Raw genomic sequence first — 17,369 nt, 5'->3', positions numbered from 1 at the left:
TGACACTCTGGGCTGCAACAGTGAAGCAAAGTTGCTTTTATATTCTGTGCAAGGCTGCACATAGTGGAGAGTCCAAATGTCCATTTTCAGAGTCCATTCATCATGGAAGTTCCCTTGGCGCTGCATGAAATATGAGTGATCATGCAAAACCTTGTTTTGCAACCTTCCCTGATTGAGTGCACAAACTATACACACAGGCTATGATAGAAAATATGTACCTAAACCCCATCTTACTGATAGCAGATATACGTGAATACTCACCAGTACTCTCCGTAGTACATCATAGAGCCTCCCTAAAACAAGTTAGAACTCAAATAATGCCTCTGCCACTAACTCTCTGCCGACAGACTGCTAACCTTATGCTTCTTTCATTGTCCGCAAATAAACACATTTGTGAGAGACACTTGAGGGCTAATTACGAGTCTGGCAGTCCTTGGACCGCAAGACTTGTGGTGGGTGGTGGTGGTCTTCTGGCCGCCACGTTACGACCTTGCTAATCCTACTACCCTGGGACAGCTGATTCTGCCAGGGAACCGCTGTTCCCAGGTGGCGGTCTAGTGGCATCGATGTGCTTGACAGTCCTGCTGCGGTCCCTCCACTCATATTACGACTTTCCTCACTGTCACTGATTTAATAGAAGTCTTTCCTCCATTAAAACAGAGGTGGTGAGGAAAGAATGGATGGAGGCCCTACAGGGCCCCCTTGTGCCTCACTCCATGGGGATCTATGCAGGGGGCACAACATGTGCCCCCCTGTGTGCAAGCACCTCCAGTGCTAGCACTGCATGGATTGACTTCACTGTCCATGCCTTGCTGGATTTTCCTTTTCCGTTCCCATTGCGATGCCTGTTTTATAGGCAGCACAGTGGAAACGGCAAAGGAAATGCCAAGCAATGGCAAAAAAAGTAAGGCCGGCCACCCGAACACGGAAGGACTGAGCGGAAACCCGAATACGATAGGATAGTGTCGAGAAACTTGATACTGGCACCTGAGATATTGAAAGAACGAATGCGGAAACGTTGGATGGTACGCTGACAAGCGGCTGTTGACAACTGGAGAAGATTTAATTTCAATTGTTACGAAATCTACCATAAAGAAAGAAAAGGAGATTGCTGATTATAGCCCTGCGGAAGTTGATTAGGCATATGATTGATGCCCAACGAAACACGTGTTGGCTGCAGAGTGTGAGAAAATTGGAGCCCTTGAATAAAAAGGATCAACATTACATCTACTAAGAGACTTTGGTGTCTGATTTGGAAATGGATTGTAAAATGGACTTGTAATTTCTAATTACATTTGATTGAACTCTAAATAAGGATATTTTTGATTGGAGTGCTCGGCGAGAATTTTTGAAAAAAAAAAAAAAAGTAATTATACAGCAGTTAGTTCTCACCCACGCCATGCATGTTTGGCGGGGCGGAGGCAGGGCAGTCATGCTGCTGCACCATCAAATCGTAATCAAGCCCTTAGTGTTTCTTCATGGTGTTAACCATCATGTGAAAACCACTGTTTATCAAACTTTTTGCGTGATTGTTTGTTAGAGCTCACCTTTTCTGGTCATCTTTGGGGAAATAGGAGACTTGCATGACATGAATGAATGAAACAACATTTATTTAGCGCGTAGCTACCCGTGGGCATCTCAGCGCTGTATAAAAAGCCTTTGACCTTTATTAGTCTCCAGCTTCTGTTATCCTTCGTACAAAGGCTTAATGTCCTGCACCACACGAACGTCATTCTCACTTCCAATACCATAGTGACGTTCCTTTCCAGACTTGGATGCCGGTCCTTCCCATTTCAACAATTCTTTACTTAGCCGGATATAAGCCAGCTGGCTCATCATCTTTATGCAGGCATGCACATTGCATGAATTTTCATTGGTTCTTGTTCCCTGTTTCTCTTTCAACTATCCTGCACGAGGCCCAGCTACCTCCAGCTGTTCTCTCATTACGGTCAAAGACCCTACATACCCCCGAAGTACTAACATACTTCTTAATACTTTCTTCACAAACACAGGACTCGTTGTGCAAAAGATTGCACAATATTTCACATAGATAATGAGGATGGCATCAAAAATGACCCTCAAACAAATACCACAGGACATAGAGTATAGGAATACTCTGAAGAGGCCACACGGGTTTGCAAACGTGGCACAGTGTGCTATTGTATCAGATCAGTGTTTTTCTGTTTTATTCCAGTTCCTTTCATTGGGTACTTGAGAAGAGTGAGTTCACACGGAATGCACACCCGCATTCTTTAATATTGCAAACAGATCGGAAAACATTCCCCTCAGGAACAGACGCACACACTATCGCTGTTCGACCATGATGTTGTACTCATGACGCCATAGTCCACAATAGAACTAAGCTTATACCCTTGAGCTGAAGATACATGTGAGCACCATTTGCGTACATCGTGGTGTTTGATGCACAAAGTTAGATGTTTGTGAGTGCATGTATATTGATCGGCCCTGGGGCTAATTAGGTTTCCTACTTAACAAAATGGGATCAAGCGAATGTCCACATTTGTCATCCATTCCTTGTTGTGGAACCATGCTCCTTTGCAAAAGGGTGAATAATTGCCGAAGAGTCATCAGAAGGTACATGTTAATGAGTAAGATGACCCGTTTTCTCTCAGGATTACAAGTGGGAATATAGTATATCCTGTTATGTAAAAACCTGTTTCCTGATGTCAGATTAACGACTGGGGTGAACATATCGCTCTGAGGTTACAATATTGTCTTTAAAATAGAAGTTACTGCACTTATGTTTGAATACCGTGATTCAAAACAATGTTTTCTTGAAATGTTCTTCACTGTCAAGCTTCCAATCAAGACTTCGTTTGCGTATGTTTATGTGAAAACAGAATACAGGTCCATGTTAGAGCATATTTTGACTGGTGCTTGTTTTTTCTTCCCTAGGTTTTTAAAAATGAGGCGGAAAGGACGGTGCCATCGGTTTACTGCCGTAAAACATGCTGCATCCGCCTGCAGTATTAGGCGTTCGCCGGCTCGAGAAACATTGACTTATGCTCAGGCTCAGAGAATGGTTGAAATTGAGATCGAAGGCCGTGTGCACCGGATCAACATTTACGATCCTTTAGATATTGTATCCGAAGATGATTTGACTGCACAAGAGATAAGTGAATGTAACAGCAATAAAGAAAACACTGAGGGGCCTCTTTCCGTTTGCTCAAAAGTTAAACGGTTTAAAAATTGCAAAGTGAAAAAGAAAAATGATTCTCTTCCAAGTATACATGGGTCTTCTACGACGGGTGCGCTTCCAGAACCTAAAGTGCGTATTGTTGAGTGTAATGCTCCCACTGCCCCTCGGAGGCCTCCTGCATACTACAAATTTCAGGAAAAATCTCCAGCTGAACTTGACCAGGAAGTGGAGTATGATATGGATGAAGAAGACTATGCCTGGCTGGAAATCATAAATGATAAACGGAGGGCAGATCATTTGGCTGTTGTGTCCCAGAATATGTTTGAATTCCTCATGGACAGATTTGAGAAAGAGTCCTACTGCGAGAACCAGAATCAAGGAGAAAATCAATTGCTAATTGATGAGGATGCAGTATGCTGTATATGCACGGATGGAGAATGTCAAAACAGCAACGTTATCCTATTTTGTGATATGTGTAATCTTGCTGTGCATCAGGAGTGTTATGGAGTTCCTTACATACCCGAGGGGCAGTGGCTTTGTAGACCCTGTTTGCAGTCAGGCTCCCAACCTGTCGAATGTGTGATGTGCCCAAACAAGGGAGGTGCCTTTAAAAAGACGGATGATGACCGCTGGGGGCATGTTGTATGTGCATTGTGGATTCCTGAAGTTGGTTTCCCAAATACAGTTTTTATTGAACCAATTGATGGTGTCACACTTATTCCCCCGGCAAGGTGGAAATTAACGTGCTACCTCTGTAAGCAAAAAAATGTTGGTGCCTCTATTCAGTGCCATAAGGCAAACTGTTACACTGCATTCCACGCGACGTGTGCTCAAAAAGTGGGTCTCTACATGAAAATGGAGCCCGTCAAGGAGTTTACTGAAAACGGCCCTATATTTTCTGTGAAAAAGACATCTTACTGTGATGCACATACTCCAACTGGTTTTAATAGAAGGCCGCTCAATATTTATGAAGTGGTAATTAAGAATGGTGTTTGTGGGGAAGGGGGGCCAGACAAAATTGAACAACCTCCAACAAAGGTGAGAAAAAAAACAAAGAAGGCTACAAAGGCTGTGGTAGAGCCATGTCTCGTTTTACCGACTACATCTGTTCCTTTAATTCCACCAGAAAGGTAAGCAGAGCTAACCAAAATCAGAAGAAAACTACCTTCTTCACTTCACTGTCAAATACAATTTGTCACCCTAGTGAGGTTGCTACATTTTTAAACACGACTGGGCTATTTTGGTGATTACTCTTTGATTTTTACTCATTGTCACAATATTTACCCTTTAATAGCAATTATTTGCTACAGGAGGTATGCTGTTTAGATTAGACTTTTTTTGTTTGAAGAATATATTGTCTTTACATTACCTAAAAAGTAATGTGATTTTGATTTCATCTCACAAAAAAATGTAGTTGAGTGAAAGAAAAATGTGCAAATAAGTGGAATAGTGTTATTATTTTCCAATAGTTTGAATGGTATGCTGTGTAGCGAGGTCTGTGGCATTTCCTATAACATTGTCTAATCATTTTTTATGTTTTTGAGTATCCTGAAGTGTCTCTGATTGTGTTAACAATTTTTTAATGTTAAAACCGTTTATTTGAGCATATGGTGTATGCATTTGCCATTGTTGTCTGTCAAGTGGCTTCTGATTTAATTGACTTCATTTTACTGTAAAGCTGATTCGTGCATTCTGAACAGGGGTCACCTTTAAATGTCTTTTTAAGGGCTGGCAGTACTAGACGTTTTCCCTTAACAACAGACTTCTACTGCAGGGCCAAAATCCCGGCTTTCTCTTAAATACCAACCTTTTCCGTTATTCTCACACTTTTCTGCAACATCTTGTGCTTAAATGTAATAACCACTTCTCCACACTGTTTTGGGCACGTCTCCGAACCTCACACACTTTACCCAACACTTCCCATAAAGGCCTGCACTCATGAACACAATCATACAATCACAAACGTACAAATTCTTTATAAAGTGCATCTGATGCATCGTAAGACACAGTTAACACCAAAACCTTACAAAATAAAATGCACAAGAAATTAAACTATTAGTACATTAAATAATTATATTAAGAATGCACGTCAGATTTATTCTACAATGGAATGTAAACTGCTGGGAGATAGTGCAACATTTTCAGAAAATATTGCAGCATGAGAAAATTCTGATAAGTGGACTATTTAACCTATTTAGGACTAAAAAATGCAGATTGACAAGATCTTTGGACTAATCAAATTATCAGGGGGCACAAATATCACTTGTAAGTGCATAAATGTCTGAACAGACTTTACATCACCAAGATACAGTGGAGTATTCACCCCAGTTACCAAATACTGCGAAAACAATACCATCCATCCAAACAAAGCTTCTTCTAACCCTATTGAGGAATATCACTAGTTGTTCAAAAACTGATGGCTTTGACAGCTAGGAATATTTCCAGCCTCCTGTGACTGTATCCGTTGTAGAACGGTCCACATGAATTGTGAGTCTGCAGCCAAAACATTCTTTGCATAATTACGGATTTACTACTTGCCCAAAAAATTAGTTTCTAGTTCGAATTATGAACAAATTATTTTTAAAACAAGTGTCGCATGGTGCAGCACGGTGGCAACCCCTTTGCAAAGATCAATTGGCACCCTTTCTGTTGCTAATTGTTGTACTCCTGTGTTTAATGAGGTGAAATCTTTGCCAAGCCTGTGCTAATATTTTGTAAAATGACAAAGTGGTGAAATAATACAACCACAGAATGCACTGCTGCATAATTTAGTCAATGCTAATGCGTAATTTGGTCCTCCACTGCAGTGCAATTTCAGTGATCCTGGTTATGCAATACAATATCTTCCAAGTGCATGTGATTTTGGTTAGTTTTGCTTTCCTCTGCCTCCTAATGGGAACCAAGCAGGATGCAATTCCTGGGCATTTTCTTTCTAGTATGCATAATATCCATACTCTGGACTTATTCTTTGTGCCCCTTCTCCTCTCATGTGCTTAGTTTCTTCTCTGTTACTTGCCAAGATCTGTCCAGAGGTTTGTCATAAAAGGAAACTAGGGCATTGATCCTAAACCCCATTTCTTTGGGGAACTCGCTTGTACTTTTTTTTATGGAAGACTTTCTTGCATCTTTGTCCTAGGAGAATCGAGGTGCCTGCAGTAGAGGTGATATCTATCTCATTCACTAGAAAGTCACTGGTAGCCGCTGAAGTGCAAGAGAATTACAACATATCCACAGCAGAAAGTGAATTTGTAGAAACCTGGAAACACTTCAGAACTTATCAGACTAGAGGAGCATCAGTGGTACACACTTGTAAGTGATACCACCAGGCACCACGTATTTCGCTGGTGTCAGATAGGACCAGAAACATGAGATTTGAGAAATAATGAATGGATGAAAACAGGATTTCATTTGGTGAACAGCAACCATTTGGAATATCATGGAGCTAGCCTAGAAGTAAATAACTGAACAACATGTTGCAAAGATCGTGATAAACAGCGGAAATTGTAAATGTTTATGAAAACCAGAGAGATTTGGTTAAGTAAAGTATCTATGAGGAGATTATGCTGGACTTGTGGAGTAATGTATGAAAAGAGCTGGCAAAGCAGGGCATGCCTTTTTAATGGAAGATAGTCATAGACAAGGAACAGAAGCATGTCAGAGGAAACTATCAGGGTTATTTTTCAAAAACAGTGCATAAGAGTAAGGTCAACTTTATGTATGGCCAAGTTACAGAGGCGTTTAAAGATTGTTTGCCACCGACATCCCTGCTAGGTGACTTGAAATGTTAATATGTCTGCGCTCACAAAATGAGAAAACTGCTTCAATTTTTAATACGCTAGAGCCAAGCATTTGGGTAGTTCCAAATATAAAGAATTGCCATTCAAATCACTAGAAAACTATCCCCTGAATAACAGATTTACAGCACATCAATGCGAGAAGAAACCAGAATTTTTATAAACCCTTTAAGCAGTAGAAACCTGTAGTAAACAATTTGTCAATCTGCGGCTTGCGAAAAAAAAGCATGATCCAAAATGAAATCAAGGATTTGACCCATCAAAAGTGGTTTAAGGGCTGGGACAATTGTGACTGCCTCCAAGTATCATATCAGATTGAAGTGTAGCATATGAGGGCAACTATATCTGTTTTATCTGCATGCTAAAATTTACAGTCGTAGTTTACACCTGATATAAACACTCACTTGATTTCGATTTTAGGTGTATATGACACCATCATCCAACCAGAGTTTAATGTCATCATCCTAACATTCAAACAGAAACCAACAATAATGGATCAGTACTGCAAAATCAGCCACCTACATGTTGATATGTGTGAGTCTGTGATTCAAAGATTAGCTCTGTGGCACTGCCTGAATTAGATATTTAAAGGTAGAGTGAAAAGAGTTGAGATGGTGGAAATTATCCAAAAGCTGTCAGAAGCAAATACGTAAGCCGGGAAAAGCCATTACCTATATCCCGACTGTAGAAAGTTGCATCAGCAGAGTGGGGTGAGAGAGTGTCAAAACCCCCATGAAATGTAAAGAAGGATAAAAGTATCACTTCATTTCCCTCCCACTATAAGGTCACATAGAGGTAATCAAGGACAACTACAAGCACAGATTCCGTATCATACGATGGGTGGAAGACCTGGCTGGGCTGTCTAGGCTTTAGGTATTGTTTCAATAACCATGTAAGGGAACAACCCAACTGAGGTGGGGCAATAGTTGGAAAGTGCCATGGCGTGTGCAATTTGGATTTTTCTTGACTGGTAACACATTGGTTGAATTGTTTCTTCCCAAAATATCCAAGGTCCTCTCCAATCACTTACTTGAATCTTGTCGTTCTTGCATGCATTTCTCCTTACTCCCTCCTCAACTACCAAAACTGCTGTGTGCACTTTCCATGGCGTTGTGCCTCTGCTGAGGAGTAACATGACTCCCATTTACAAACCAAGTAGTGACAAAACCAATAGGACTCAGCCATGAAACCTGTTGGCTTTGCCAATGCTTTTTGTCAATTTTAAGACGGTTGAGGCGATGAAACGTACTGATGTCATAAATTTCGTGTTGCTAAGCATAGAGCATAATAATGACATTTCCATTGTCTTCCAGTAGTGGAACAGTGTAACATCCAGTTTATAACATTTGTGTGAACTGAATTGAATAAAAGAGAGGAAAGACATTCGTTTTATTAATTAAAGAATTAAAACGCAGTATAAGGAAAGATTCATACTGTGTGCCAACAGAACACCGTGTTTGTAGTGATGCTGCACAGCTCATTCATGGTTTGTCACTTTTGAGCAATAGAACATATGTTGCTTCTATTAGAAAACATCATTGTAATTTCTGCCTCACGTCCTTCTGTGCATCGTCTTTTTTACTTTATTTGTCAACCATCCCATTGTAGTTGCTGTTGGGCTTATCTGCAGTTAAAGCATTAAAACCATTAAAAAATAGCTTTTGAGGCCCGTAAACAATGGTTTTAACATCATGTCAATTCTTTGAGCAGGGGTGGCAGATATGAGACTTTGCTATTAGGAAACTTTGCCAGCACACTACCGCAGACCTCTGAGAAAGCATTTTACAACACTACTTGTTAATAGTTGTGTTCCGAAGTGATAAACATCTCCACATTAATAATTGACCCCTAAGTACTCTGAAGCACTAGTCTGGCTGTGCTAGCACTATACTAAAACAACGAAGACAATAAAAATGAAACCAAATACTCAAAATCCCATCATATCTGCAATTAATAGAGTTTAATCGATTTGCGGCTTATATATCCATTTTAGTCGCCCTATTTTTTTAGTGGCCGTGTTCAGTAAAATATTTGAGAGCTATTTTATGAGCAATAAAAACCATCACTGAAAGAGGAATATAGTTGTCCCAACACAATCTGTTGGGCTATTTAGAAAAACAGGGTGTTGTCTGATGCACGGAACAAAAATGAAATCTGCATGTATTAAGTCTGTGCATTTCACTTGTATCTACTGCAGGCACAGAATACACACAGACACCACAGCAAACAGACTGTACTGGGTTTGTTTACATATACTGCACTGATAGGCCCCAGTGACTAATTTTAGATACTCCTTATCCCACTTTTTTTAAAAACTCTTTTTAATGTAATCAGCTTCATCAAGGCATAGTTCTTCCAGTTGGTACTTATACTTATTAAAAATCAGCATTATACATTTCCGGTACATTATTATGGCAATACACAATACATCAGGGTCGTGCCCATTACCCCACCCGTCAAACACATCTGTCCTCCTAAAGGTCATCCTCCAATCCTTCATCTTTCTGGTCCTGCGACGGTTCACAGATATTGCCCCTAAATGCGTTCCACGCCCCCCAGATCTTGCTCCATTTCTTGGTACAGCCACGATTAGTAAACACTGTTTTTCCGTTATCATTGCCATGTCCATGTCATTACACCATGCGGTGAGTGTCGGTACCTCCGCCGCCCCCCATTTCTGTGCTATATTGCGCTTAGCAACTATGAACCCTAGAGTGGTCCAGTCTTGCATAGGATGAGTAAGGTCGTTCGTCTCCCATACATTTAACAAGCATCTCTTGGGCTCCGGCAATAGTGACACCTCCCCCACTTGCGATACTGTTCTCAACACCTGCACCCAGTAGTCCATGATCTTCGAGCATTTCCACAAGGTATGGTAAAAAGTCCCCTCCTCCCCACATCTCCGTAGGCAGTATGGATGTGGTTCTCTACCTATTGTATGCAAGGTAAGTCTAGTGAAGTAGACTCGGTGTAGTATTTTGAGTTGTACCAGCCTAAGACGTGAGGGTATACCCACCTCCTTTGGTGAGGCAAGCGCCTCCTGCCAATCCGAGTCTTCAAAATTACCAACGTCGCGGGACCACTTCCCTCTAAGCACCATCGTTGGGTCTGGGAGGTTGTTAATTAACTTCCGATTAGTAAATGAAGTAGCCCGCTTAGGCATGTACTCCGTCAGCAATCTTTCCTCGAGAGGCGAGGCTTCCTGGACTTCAGTACTTGGTGGTAGGGCCGCTGTCAGTGCATGTTATATCTATGTGTATTTAAACAGTTCAGTGGGTGCTAGCTCATATTGCTGCTGGAGGCGCTCAAATGTCATTACCTCTCCCTAGTACCAAATGTCCCCCACCGCGGAGATGCCTATTGCGTCCCTCTGGGCAAAGCCTTTGCTATTCCCAAGCCGACCCAACTGTTTCGTGTCCCAAAGGGGGGTCAGTTGAGTAATAGTCCCTTGCAAACCCAGTTTAACCTGTGCGTGTGCCATGGTGCAACTGTCTGCTTCGTGGGTCCAATGAGAGATTTGGCTCTCTTCTTGTCTTAACCCCTTCGAGGCTAATGACGAGCTGGGCTCGTCATGGCGCTTACCTGCCGTGCGCGGATGACAAGGCCAGCTCGTCATGAATAATGGTTATTTTGGTGCTTCAGCGCAGAACGGGAAAACGCCTAGCAGCCAAGTGGTTAAAGAGGAGACAACATATTGCCTGCACCCAGAGCCACCCTGTCTGCTTTAAACGCGGGTTCCGCCTGGGGGTGTGTATCCACTGATTGATCACCTTTAACTGTGCCGCCCAGAAGTATAACTGTATATTCAGGAGCGCTATCCCCCCGTCGTACCAACTGCGAACCAGTTTAGCCTGAGCAATGCGTGCTGTCCTGTGTCCCCAAATCAGGTTGGAGACCTGAGCCTCTATTGCCTTAAAGTAGCTTGGGGGTACCGGGATTGGGGTATTTTCCAGCACGTACAGAAAATGAGGCAGCACCATCATTTTAAACAGCGCCGCCTTCCCTAACAGCGTGAGCGGCAATGCCCCCCAGTGTGTTGTCACGTCAAAAGCGCTCCAGCGGGGGCAGTAAGTTACTCTTATAAAAGTCGTCGGAGTTGGCTGTAATATAGATCCCTAGATATTTGAACATACCATCGGCAATCACGAGCGGGAGTTGCAGCAGAGGGCCGTGCAGCATGTACAGTATAGATTTGGACCAATTTATGGTATATCCGGACGCTCGTCCGAAGAGTTCACAAATATTCAGGAGTACCAGTATGGAGTGCCTGGGAGATGTCATATATAATAGGACATCGTCCGCATATAACGAGATGCGGTCTTCCCACTCTTCCGTCCACCTGATTCCCCGTATCATTGGTTCCCAATGAATCCATGCCGCTAAAGGCTCGATTACCAGTGCGAAAAGCAGTGGGGACAGGGGACAACCCTGGCAGGTGCCCAGTGCCAGAGGAAAGTCCTCCGACATGTGCCCATTAATTGTCACGTGAGCCACCAGTTTGGTGTAGAACAGACGGACCCATGCACAGAATTTAAAGCCGAAGCCTAAATGACGAAGCACTGCAAACGAGAACGGCCATTCTACCATATCAAATGCCCTTCTCGCGTCCAGGGAGAGTATCACCGCTGGCTCCTGGAGATAAGGGATGCGTGCCATCACTCCATTTAGACGCCTCCTATTTAGAGCCGTATTTCTGCCTGGCATGAAGCTGGACTGGTCCTGATGTATCAAGGTTGCGAGGCGTTAGTCTAATCGCCAGCAGTTTTGCAATAATTTTTGCCTCTGCATTAATTAACGAAATTTGTCGATATGAGTTGCAATTGTTGGCAGGCTTACCCGGCTTGGGTAGCGTCACTATCGTGGCCGTTCTCTGATCCAGCGGTAATTCTCCCGTTTGTAAACAATCATTATACATACGCAACAGATGGGGGGCAACGGTTCCCGCCGCTTTCTTATATAGTTCAACAGGATGCCATTGGGACCCGCCGCTTTGCCTGACTGCAATGAACCCATCGCCACCTGTAGTTCTTCTACCGTGAGGTCTGCTTCAAGTGCGAGAGCTGCTTCAGGAGAAAGCCCAGGCATGGCAATATCTTTCATGTAAGTTAGTGCTTCTTCTATGGACATCTCAGATGTTGATGTGTATACCTGCTGGAAATGATGCGCTAACATGTGTACTATGGTATGCGGGTCTGTTGTAATTTTCCCCTCTGCCGTCCGAATCCTCGCTATCCATTTGTTACTCGGTTCCCTTTTATCTAATCATGCTAATAGTTTCCCGGCTTTGTCCCCTGTATCATATCTTGTGTTGGGTGGCCGTCATCCTCAACCTTTTCAAATCTTCAAGATATTTCTTATGCTGCTGTTGTGTAAGATGCAGTTTCTGGGTTGTCACCGGTGGTGGGTCTTTGTTGTGTTGGGCCTCGGCTTCTTGTAGTGCTAGCTCTATTTCATGTAAGCCGCGCTGTTTCTCCCGCTTGTGCCCCCTGATGACCGTTTTATACGCCTCCCACAGAATAGTTGAAGAGTCCACTGACATGGCATTCTCTTGAAAATATTGCTTTGTCGCCGTGAGAACCGCTTTTCTAATTTTGGGGACCTGTAGGTAGCCTGGGTATATGGGATAAATGCGTCGCCTAACCGTGCGATAATATGTGTATGACAGTAGCACCGGGGAGTGGTCAGAGATACCTCTGGGTTTTATCTCTATGCTGTCAACGTTTTGTACAAAAACAGGTGATGGACAGAATGCAGAACAATGTCATACATTCAGCCCAGTACATAGATCTGGGCATACATCCATCGTTTTTTTGCTCACCATGCCATTCCAGTTTGAACCAGCCATATGCAAATCAGTCTTGACCCTGTGCCCCATGGGAACAGTCCAGCCCGAACTGCCAAGCCAGGTCCTCCCTGGACTGGAAACAAGCTTCCAAGTACCGGTTTCGGGCTTTCAGCCCTCATCAGCCTGGATAGCTTGATTCCAGTGGCATGGAGAGCACGGGACTCACGTCTGAGCATACCCGTCCCACTCGGGGTGACAAATGCAAAAACAACAGGTGATGGACAGAATGCAGAACAATGTCATACATTCACCCCAGTACAGAGATCTGGGCATAAATCCATCGTTTTTTTGCTCACCATGCCATTCCAGTTTGAACCCAGCCATATGCAAATCAGTCTTGACCCTTTATCCCATGGGAACAGTCCAGCCCGAACTGCCAAGCCATGTCCTCCCTGGACTGGAAACAAGCATCCAAGGACCGGTTTCGGGCTTTCAGCCCTCATCAGCCTGGATAGCTCGTTTTATACGCCTCCCACAGAATAGTTGGAGAGTCCACTGACATGGCATTCTCTTGAAATTATTGCTTTGTCGCCGTGAGAACCGCTTTTCTAATTTTGGGGACCTGTAGGTAGCCTGGGTATATGGGATAAATGCGTCGCCTAACCGTGCGATATGTGTATGACAGTAGCACCGGGGAGTGGTCAGAGATAACTCTGGGTTTTATCTCTATGCTATCAACGTTTTGTACAAAAACAGGTGAGGGACAGAATGCAGAACAATGTCATACATTCACCCCAGTACATAGATCTGGGCATAAATCCATCGTTTTTTTTGGCTCACCATGCCATTCCAGTTTGAACCAGCCATAGGATCCAAGGACCGGTTTCGGACTTTCAGCCCTCATCAGCCTGGATAGCTTGATTCCAGTGGCATGGAGAGCACGTCCATCAACGGTTGTTTTTGCATTTGTCCCTCCGAGTGGGACGGGTATGCTCAGATGTGAGCCCTGTGCTCTCCACACCACTGGAGTCAAGCTATCTTGGCTGATGATGGCTGATAGCCAGAAACCGGTCCTAGGATGCTTGATTCCGGTCCAGGGAAGACATGGCTTGGCAGTTTGGGCCGGACTGTTCCCATGAGGCACAGGGTCAAGGCTGATTTGCATATGACCATGTCTGAACTGGGGTGGTGTAGAGTGCAAAAAAACGATGGATTTAGGCCCAGATCTCTGTACTGGGGTGAATGTATGACATTGTTCTGCATTCTGTCCATCAACTGTTGTTTTTGCATTTGTCACCCGAGTGGTATGGGTATGCTCAGACGTGAGTCCCATGCTCTCCACACCACTGGAGTCAAGCTATCCTGGCTGAAGACGGCTGATAGCCAGAAACTGGTCCTAGGATGCTTGATTCCGGTCCAGGGAAGACATGGCTTGGCAGTTTGGGCTGGACTGTTCCCATGAGGCACAGGGTCAAGGCTGATTTGCATATGGCCATGTCTGAACTGGGTTGGTGTGGAGTGGAAAAAAACGATGGATTTAGTCCCAGATCTCTGTACTGTGTGAATGTATGATATTGTTCTGCATTCTGTCCATCAACTGTTGTTTTTGCAGTCAACGTTTTGTAGGCATTCCACAGAAACTAAAAAGTAATCAATCCGGGATAAGCTGATATGTACCCCAGAGTAAAAGGTGTACTGCTGCGTCGTGGGGTGGTGCCGTCTCCACACATCCGTAAGCCCAAGTGCCTCCATAAAGCTCTCAAGACGTGACATGCCAGGCACATGTGCCTTCGCCGGGTGGCGGTCCAGGGTGCTCTCCATGATTGGATTTAGGTCCCCCCCGATCACCAGTTCCCCCTCCGGAAGGTCGAGCAGAAACTTGCTGAGAGCGTCACTGCATGCAGGGCGGGGGGAATGTACACGGAAACTATATTCAGAGATCGCCCTTCCCATTGGTCTATTATGGCTACAAAGCGGCCTTGGTCGTCCGTTTTTGTGTTGAGCACTATCAGTGGGGATTGTTTTTTAACTAAAATGCCCACCCCCTCGAGCCAGAGGAGAACTCTGAGTGCACTACCATTTTGAACCCTCATCTATCCATAGCCTTACATGCTGAACCACTAAGGTGCGTTTCCTGTAACAGGGCCACCATTGGCGGGTATCGTTTTAAGCATTGCAAAACTAAACCACTCTTTAATTTGTCGCCCAGACCATGTACATTCAATGTGTGCATGGACAGGAGTGCCACTTGAGATGTAGGGTCTGCTGCTTGATCAGAGGTAGCTTGAGTGTGTGCTGCCTTGTTGAGTGATACTTGTACGACAAAGTAAGGAATGACATGTGTACCATGGTTGCTGAAAGAAAAGGAAAGAAAGTCCCATGCCTGTAAACATTGCCGACAACTAACATGAGAAACTAACATCATTGCAGCAACAAAACTACCTCTTCTTAACATCCCCTTACCTTCCTTAATGTATGAAAGTGCCAACTCCACCCTCCCTCCCCACCCGCCCTCCTCCCTAACCCCAAACCTTCCTGACTCAAAAAGTGGAATTCTGTGAAATGTGCCGTATGGTATTGATGTTGGTGCCTTCCTAAGAGGACCTCATTCATTGGAGGCATATACAACCGGAGTATCACACCTATTTTCAAACTGAGGCCAATTCCCGACCAACCCATCAGTGTCCGTTCTAACATCCCACTGTGTACAGCCCATAAACTACAGAAAGAAAAAAATTCAACAGTGCAAACGTACCCCCCTAACCTCCCCCCTCTCTGCCTCCCTGCCAGACGGATCCCCAACCATCCGCCACCCCAACTCAGCAGAGTGCTTCAATCCCATCAACAGTACTTGCATGTAAGGGGGGGAAGAGAGGTCCGTGGAGTTCCGCAGTCCATCCCCACCTCAAGAACAATTCTAGAGACTATGTCACGCTGTAGCCCATTATGTTATCCAATTACCGCCCGATCTCCTTGCTGCCTTTTTTAGCAAAGCTACTGGAAACACATGTAGCAAATTGTCTATCTGACTTTTTGGAGGAGTCTGGTTATCTTGACCCCCACCAGGTGGGCTCCTGGCCGGCCCACTCGACAGAAGCAGTTATAGTGGCGGTAATGGATACTCTCAGAGAACATGTGGATAGGGGTTCTCCACGGGCACTGGTTTTATTAGATCTCTCAGCCGCGTTCGACACGGTAGACCATGAAATCCTGGTCGACCGTGTCGAACTGGCAGGTGTCCAGGGGGCGGCTGCCGGCTGGCTGTCCTCTTTTCTGAATGACAGGTCTCAGGCAGTCCGTCAAGGGTCCCACTTTGCGTTCACCTCACAAAATCACATGTGGGGTTACTCAGGGCTCAGCATTGTCACCTCATTTATTTAACATCTATATCTCCCCTCTGATTCGATCTCTGTAACGCAAGGAGGCCAGTTGGAGGGCTTCCTACCTGCGAGGCAGACGCTGCACAGTTGCTCCTGGGTCCCTAACGCTGTGGTCTCGCCGCCGCCACGCTCCACCTCGCGGCTTGAGACTACAGCTCCCAGTGTGCTTAGCGGCCACTTCCTGCTACCGGCCACAGCGCGCCCAGAGGCGCTACTTGAACGGGACGCTCCCTCCGCGTCGCGGGCGGGCGCCGGGCTAAGCCCGGGCAAAGGGCGGGCCCTCTGAGGCCCTCAGAGGTCATCAGTGGTCGGGCGGGCCAACCATCTAACTTCCCCCTTAAAAGGTGAGCACTGATTTAGACTGTTGAAATGGGCAAACGTAACGCTACTAGCAATACTACAGATTTAGTCACCCAGGACACTGAAACCTCCGCATCTCTCATCATGTCCTTTGAGACATTAATAGACACTGCATTTAATGAGATTGCCGAAACCGAGAGGAGGCTTTCCATGGGTTCACTCACCACTAACCAACCAAGCACAACAGACAGTGCAAGTGGTAACATGCATATATTTCCTGAAGTTATTGTGGTAAAGCCGCAATCTGCGGTCAATCTGCCCATTGACCTTGAGGACGGAACTACTACTACACACACAGTCCTAGCCGCAGCTCCGGATCCTACCTCTTCCTCACCACCTATTGAGGTCACTGAGAACACTGAGAATTCAGGAGCCAAGCGAAAAAGGGGCCCAGTAAAATCAACACACAACAAAAGGAAGCAGCCCCCTAGGAGTGCTAATCAACCAACACCACAAAGTATGTGGACCAGGGGGAAGAAACAAAAAGAACATATAGTATCCGTGCAGGATCAATCTCATCTGGGTGAGGTCATTGTTATCAATAATGATGGCTTAAATTCAATGACTATTTCTACTCAGACTGAATCCCCCAATGTAAATAGTCCCCTTTCTAAATCAAAGGGGAATCTCATTGAGACCATTGCGGATACAATTTTTAAACAACTTGAAGGTCAAATGATCAGACAATTTAATAATATTTTTAAGAGACTTGACAGACTGGAAAATTTGATTAAAAATGATGATGCCAAGAGGAAAGGCACAGTGTCACTGGATAAATTAAGAGGCGATCGTCTGTTAAAAGACCTGGAATCTACCGCCCGTGCACTCACTAGTGGTGATCACACGAAAAATTGCAATCGGCCTACAACAAATGGGGTTAAGGATTTACA

General features: G+C 44.5%; 1 protein-coding gene across 3 annotated transcripts in view; it reads left to right on the top strand.

Moving 5' to 3' along the window:
- BRD1 (bromodomain containing 1) overlaps window positions 1-17,369 on the top strand; it is a 536,782-nt gene that overhangs the window by 17,954 nt on the left and 501,459 nt on the right. For all 3 annotated transcript variants that reach the window (XM_086967297.1, XM_086967299.1, XM_086967303.1), the window contains exon 2: window positions 2,917-4,290. In XM_086967297.1, coding sequence (XP_086823423.1) covers window positions 2,927-4,290 — 1,364 coding nt within the window. In that variant the 5' untranslated portion in view covers window positions 2,917-2,926. The remainder of the gene's footprint in view (window positions 1-2,916; window positions 4,291-17,369) is intronic.

Source organism: Lissotriton vulgaris, chromosome 1_1 (genome assembly GCF_964263255.1).
Source record: "Lissotriton vulgaris chromosome 1_1, aLisVul1.2, whole genome shotgun sequence".
Classification (NCBI taxonomy): domain Eukaryota; kingdom Metazoa; phylum Chordata; class Amphibia; order Caudata; family Salamandridae; genus Lissotriton; species Lissotriton vulgaris.
The sequence above is the reverse complement of the archived record's forward strand: the minus strand, read 5'-3'. Positions and strand labels throughout refer to the sequence as shown.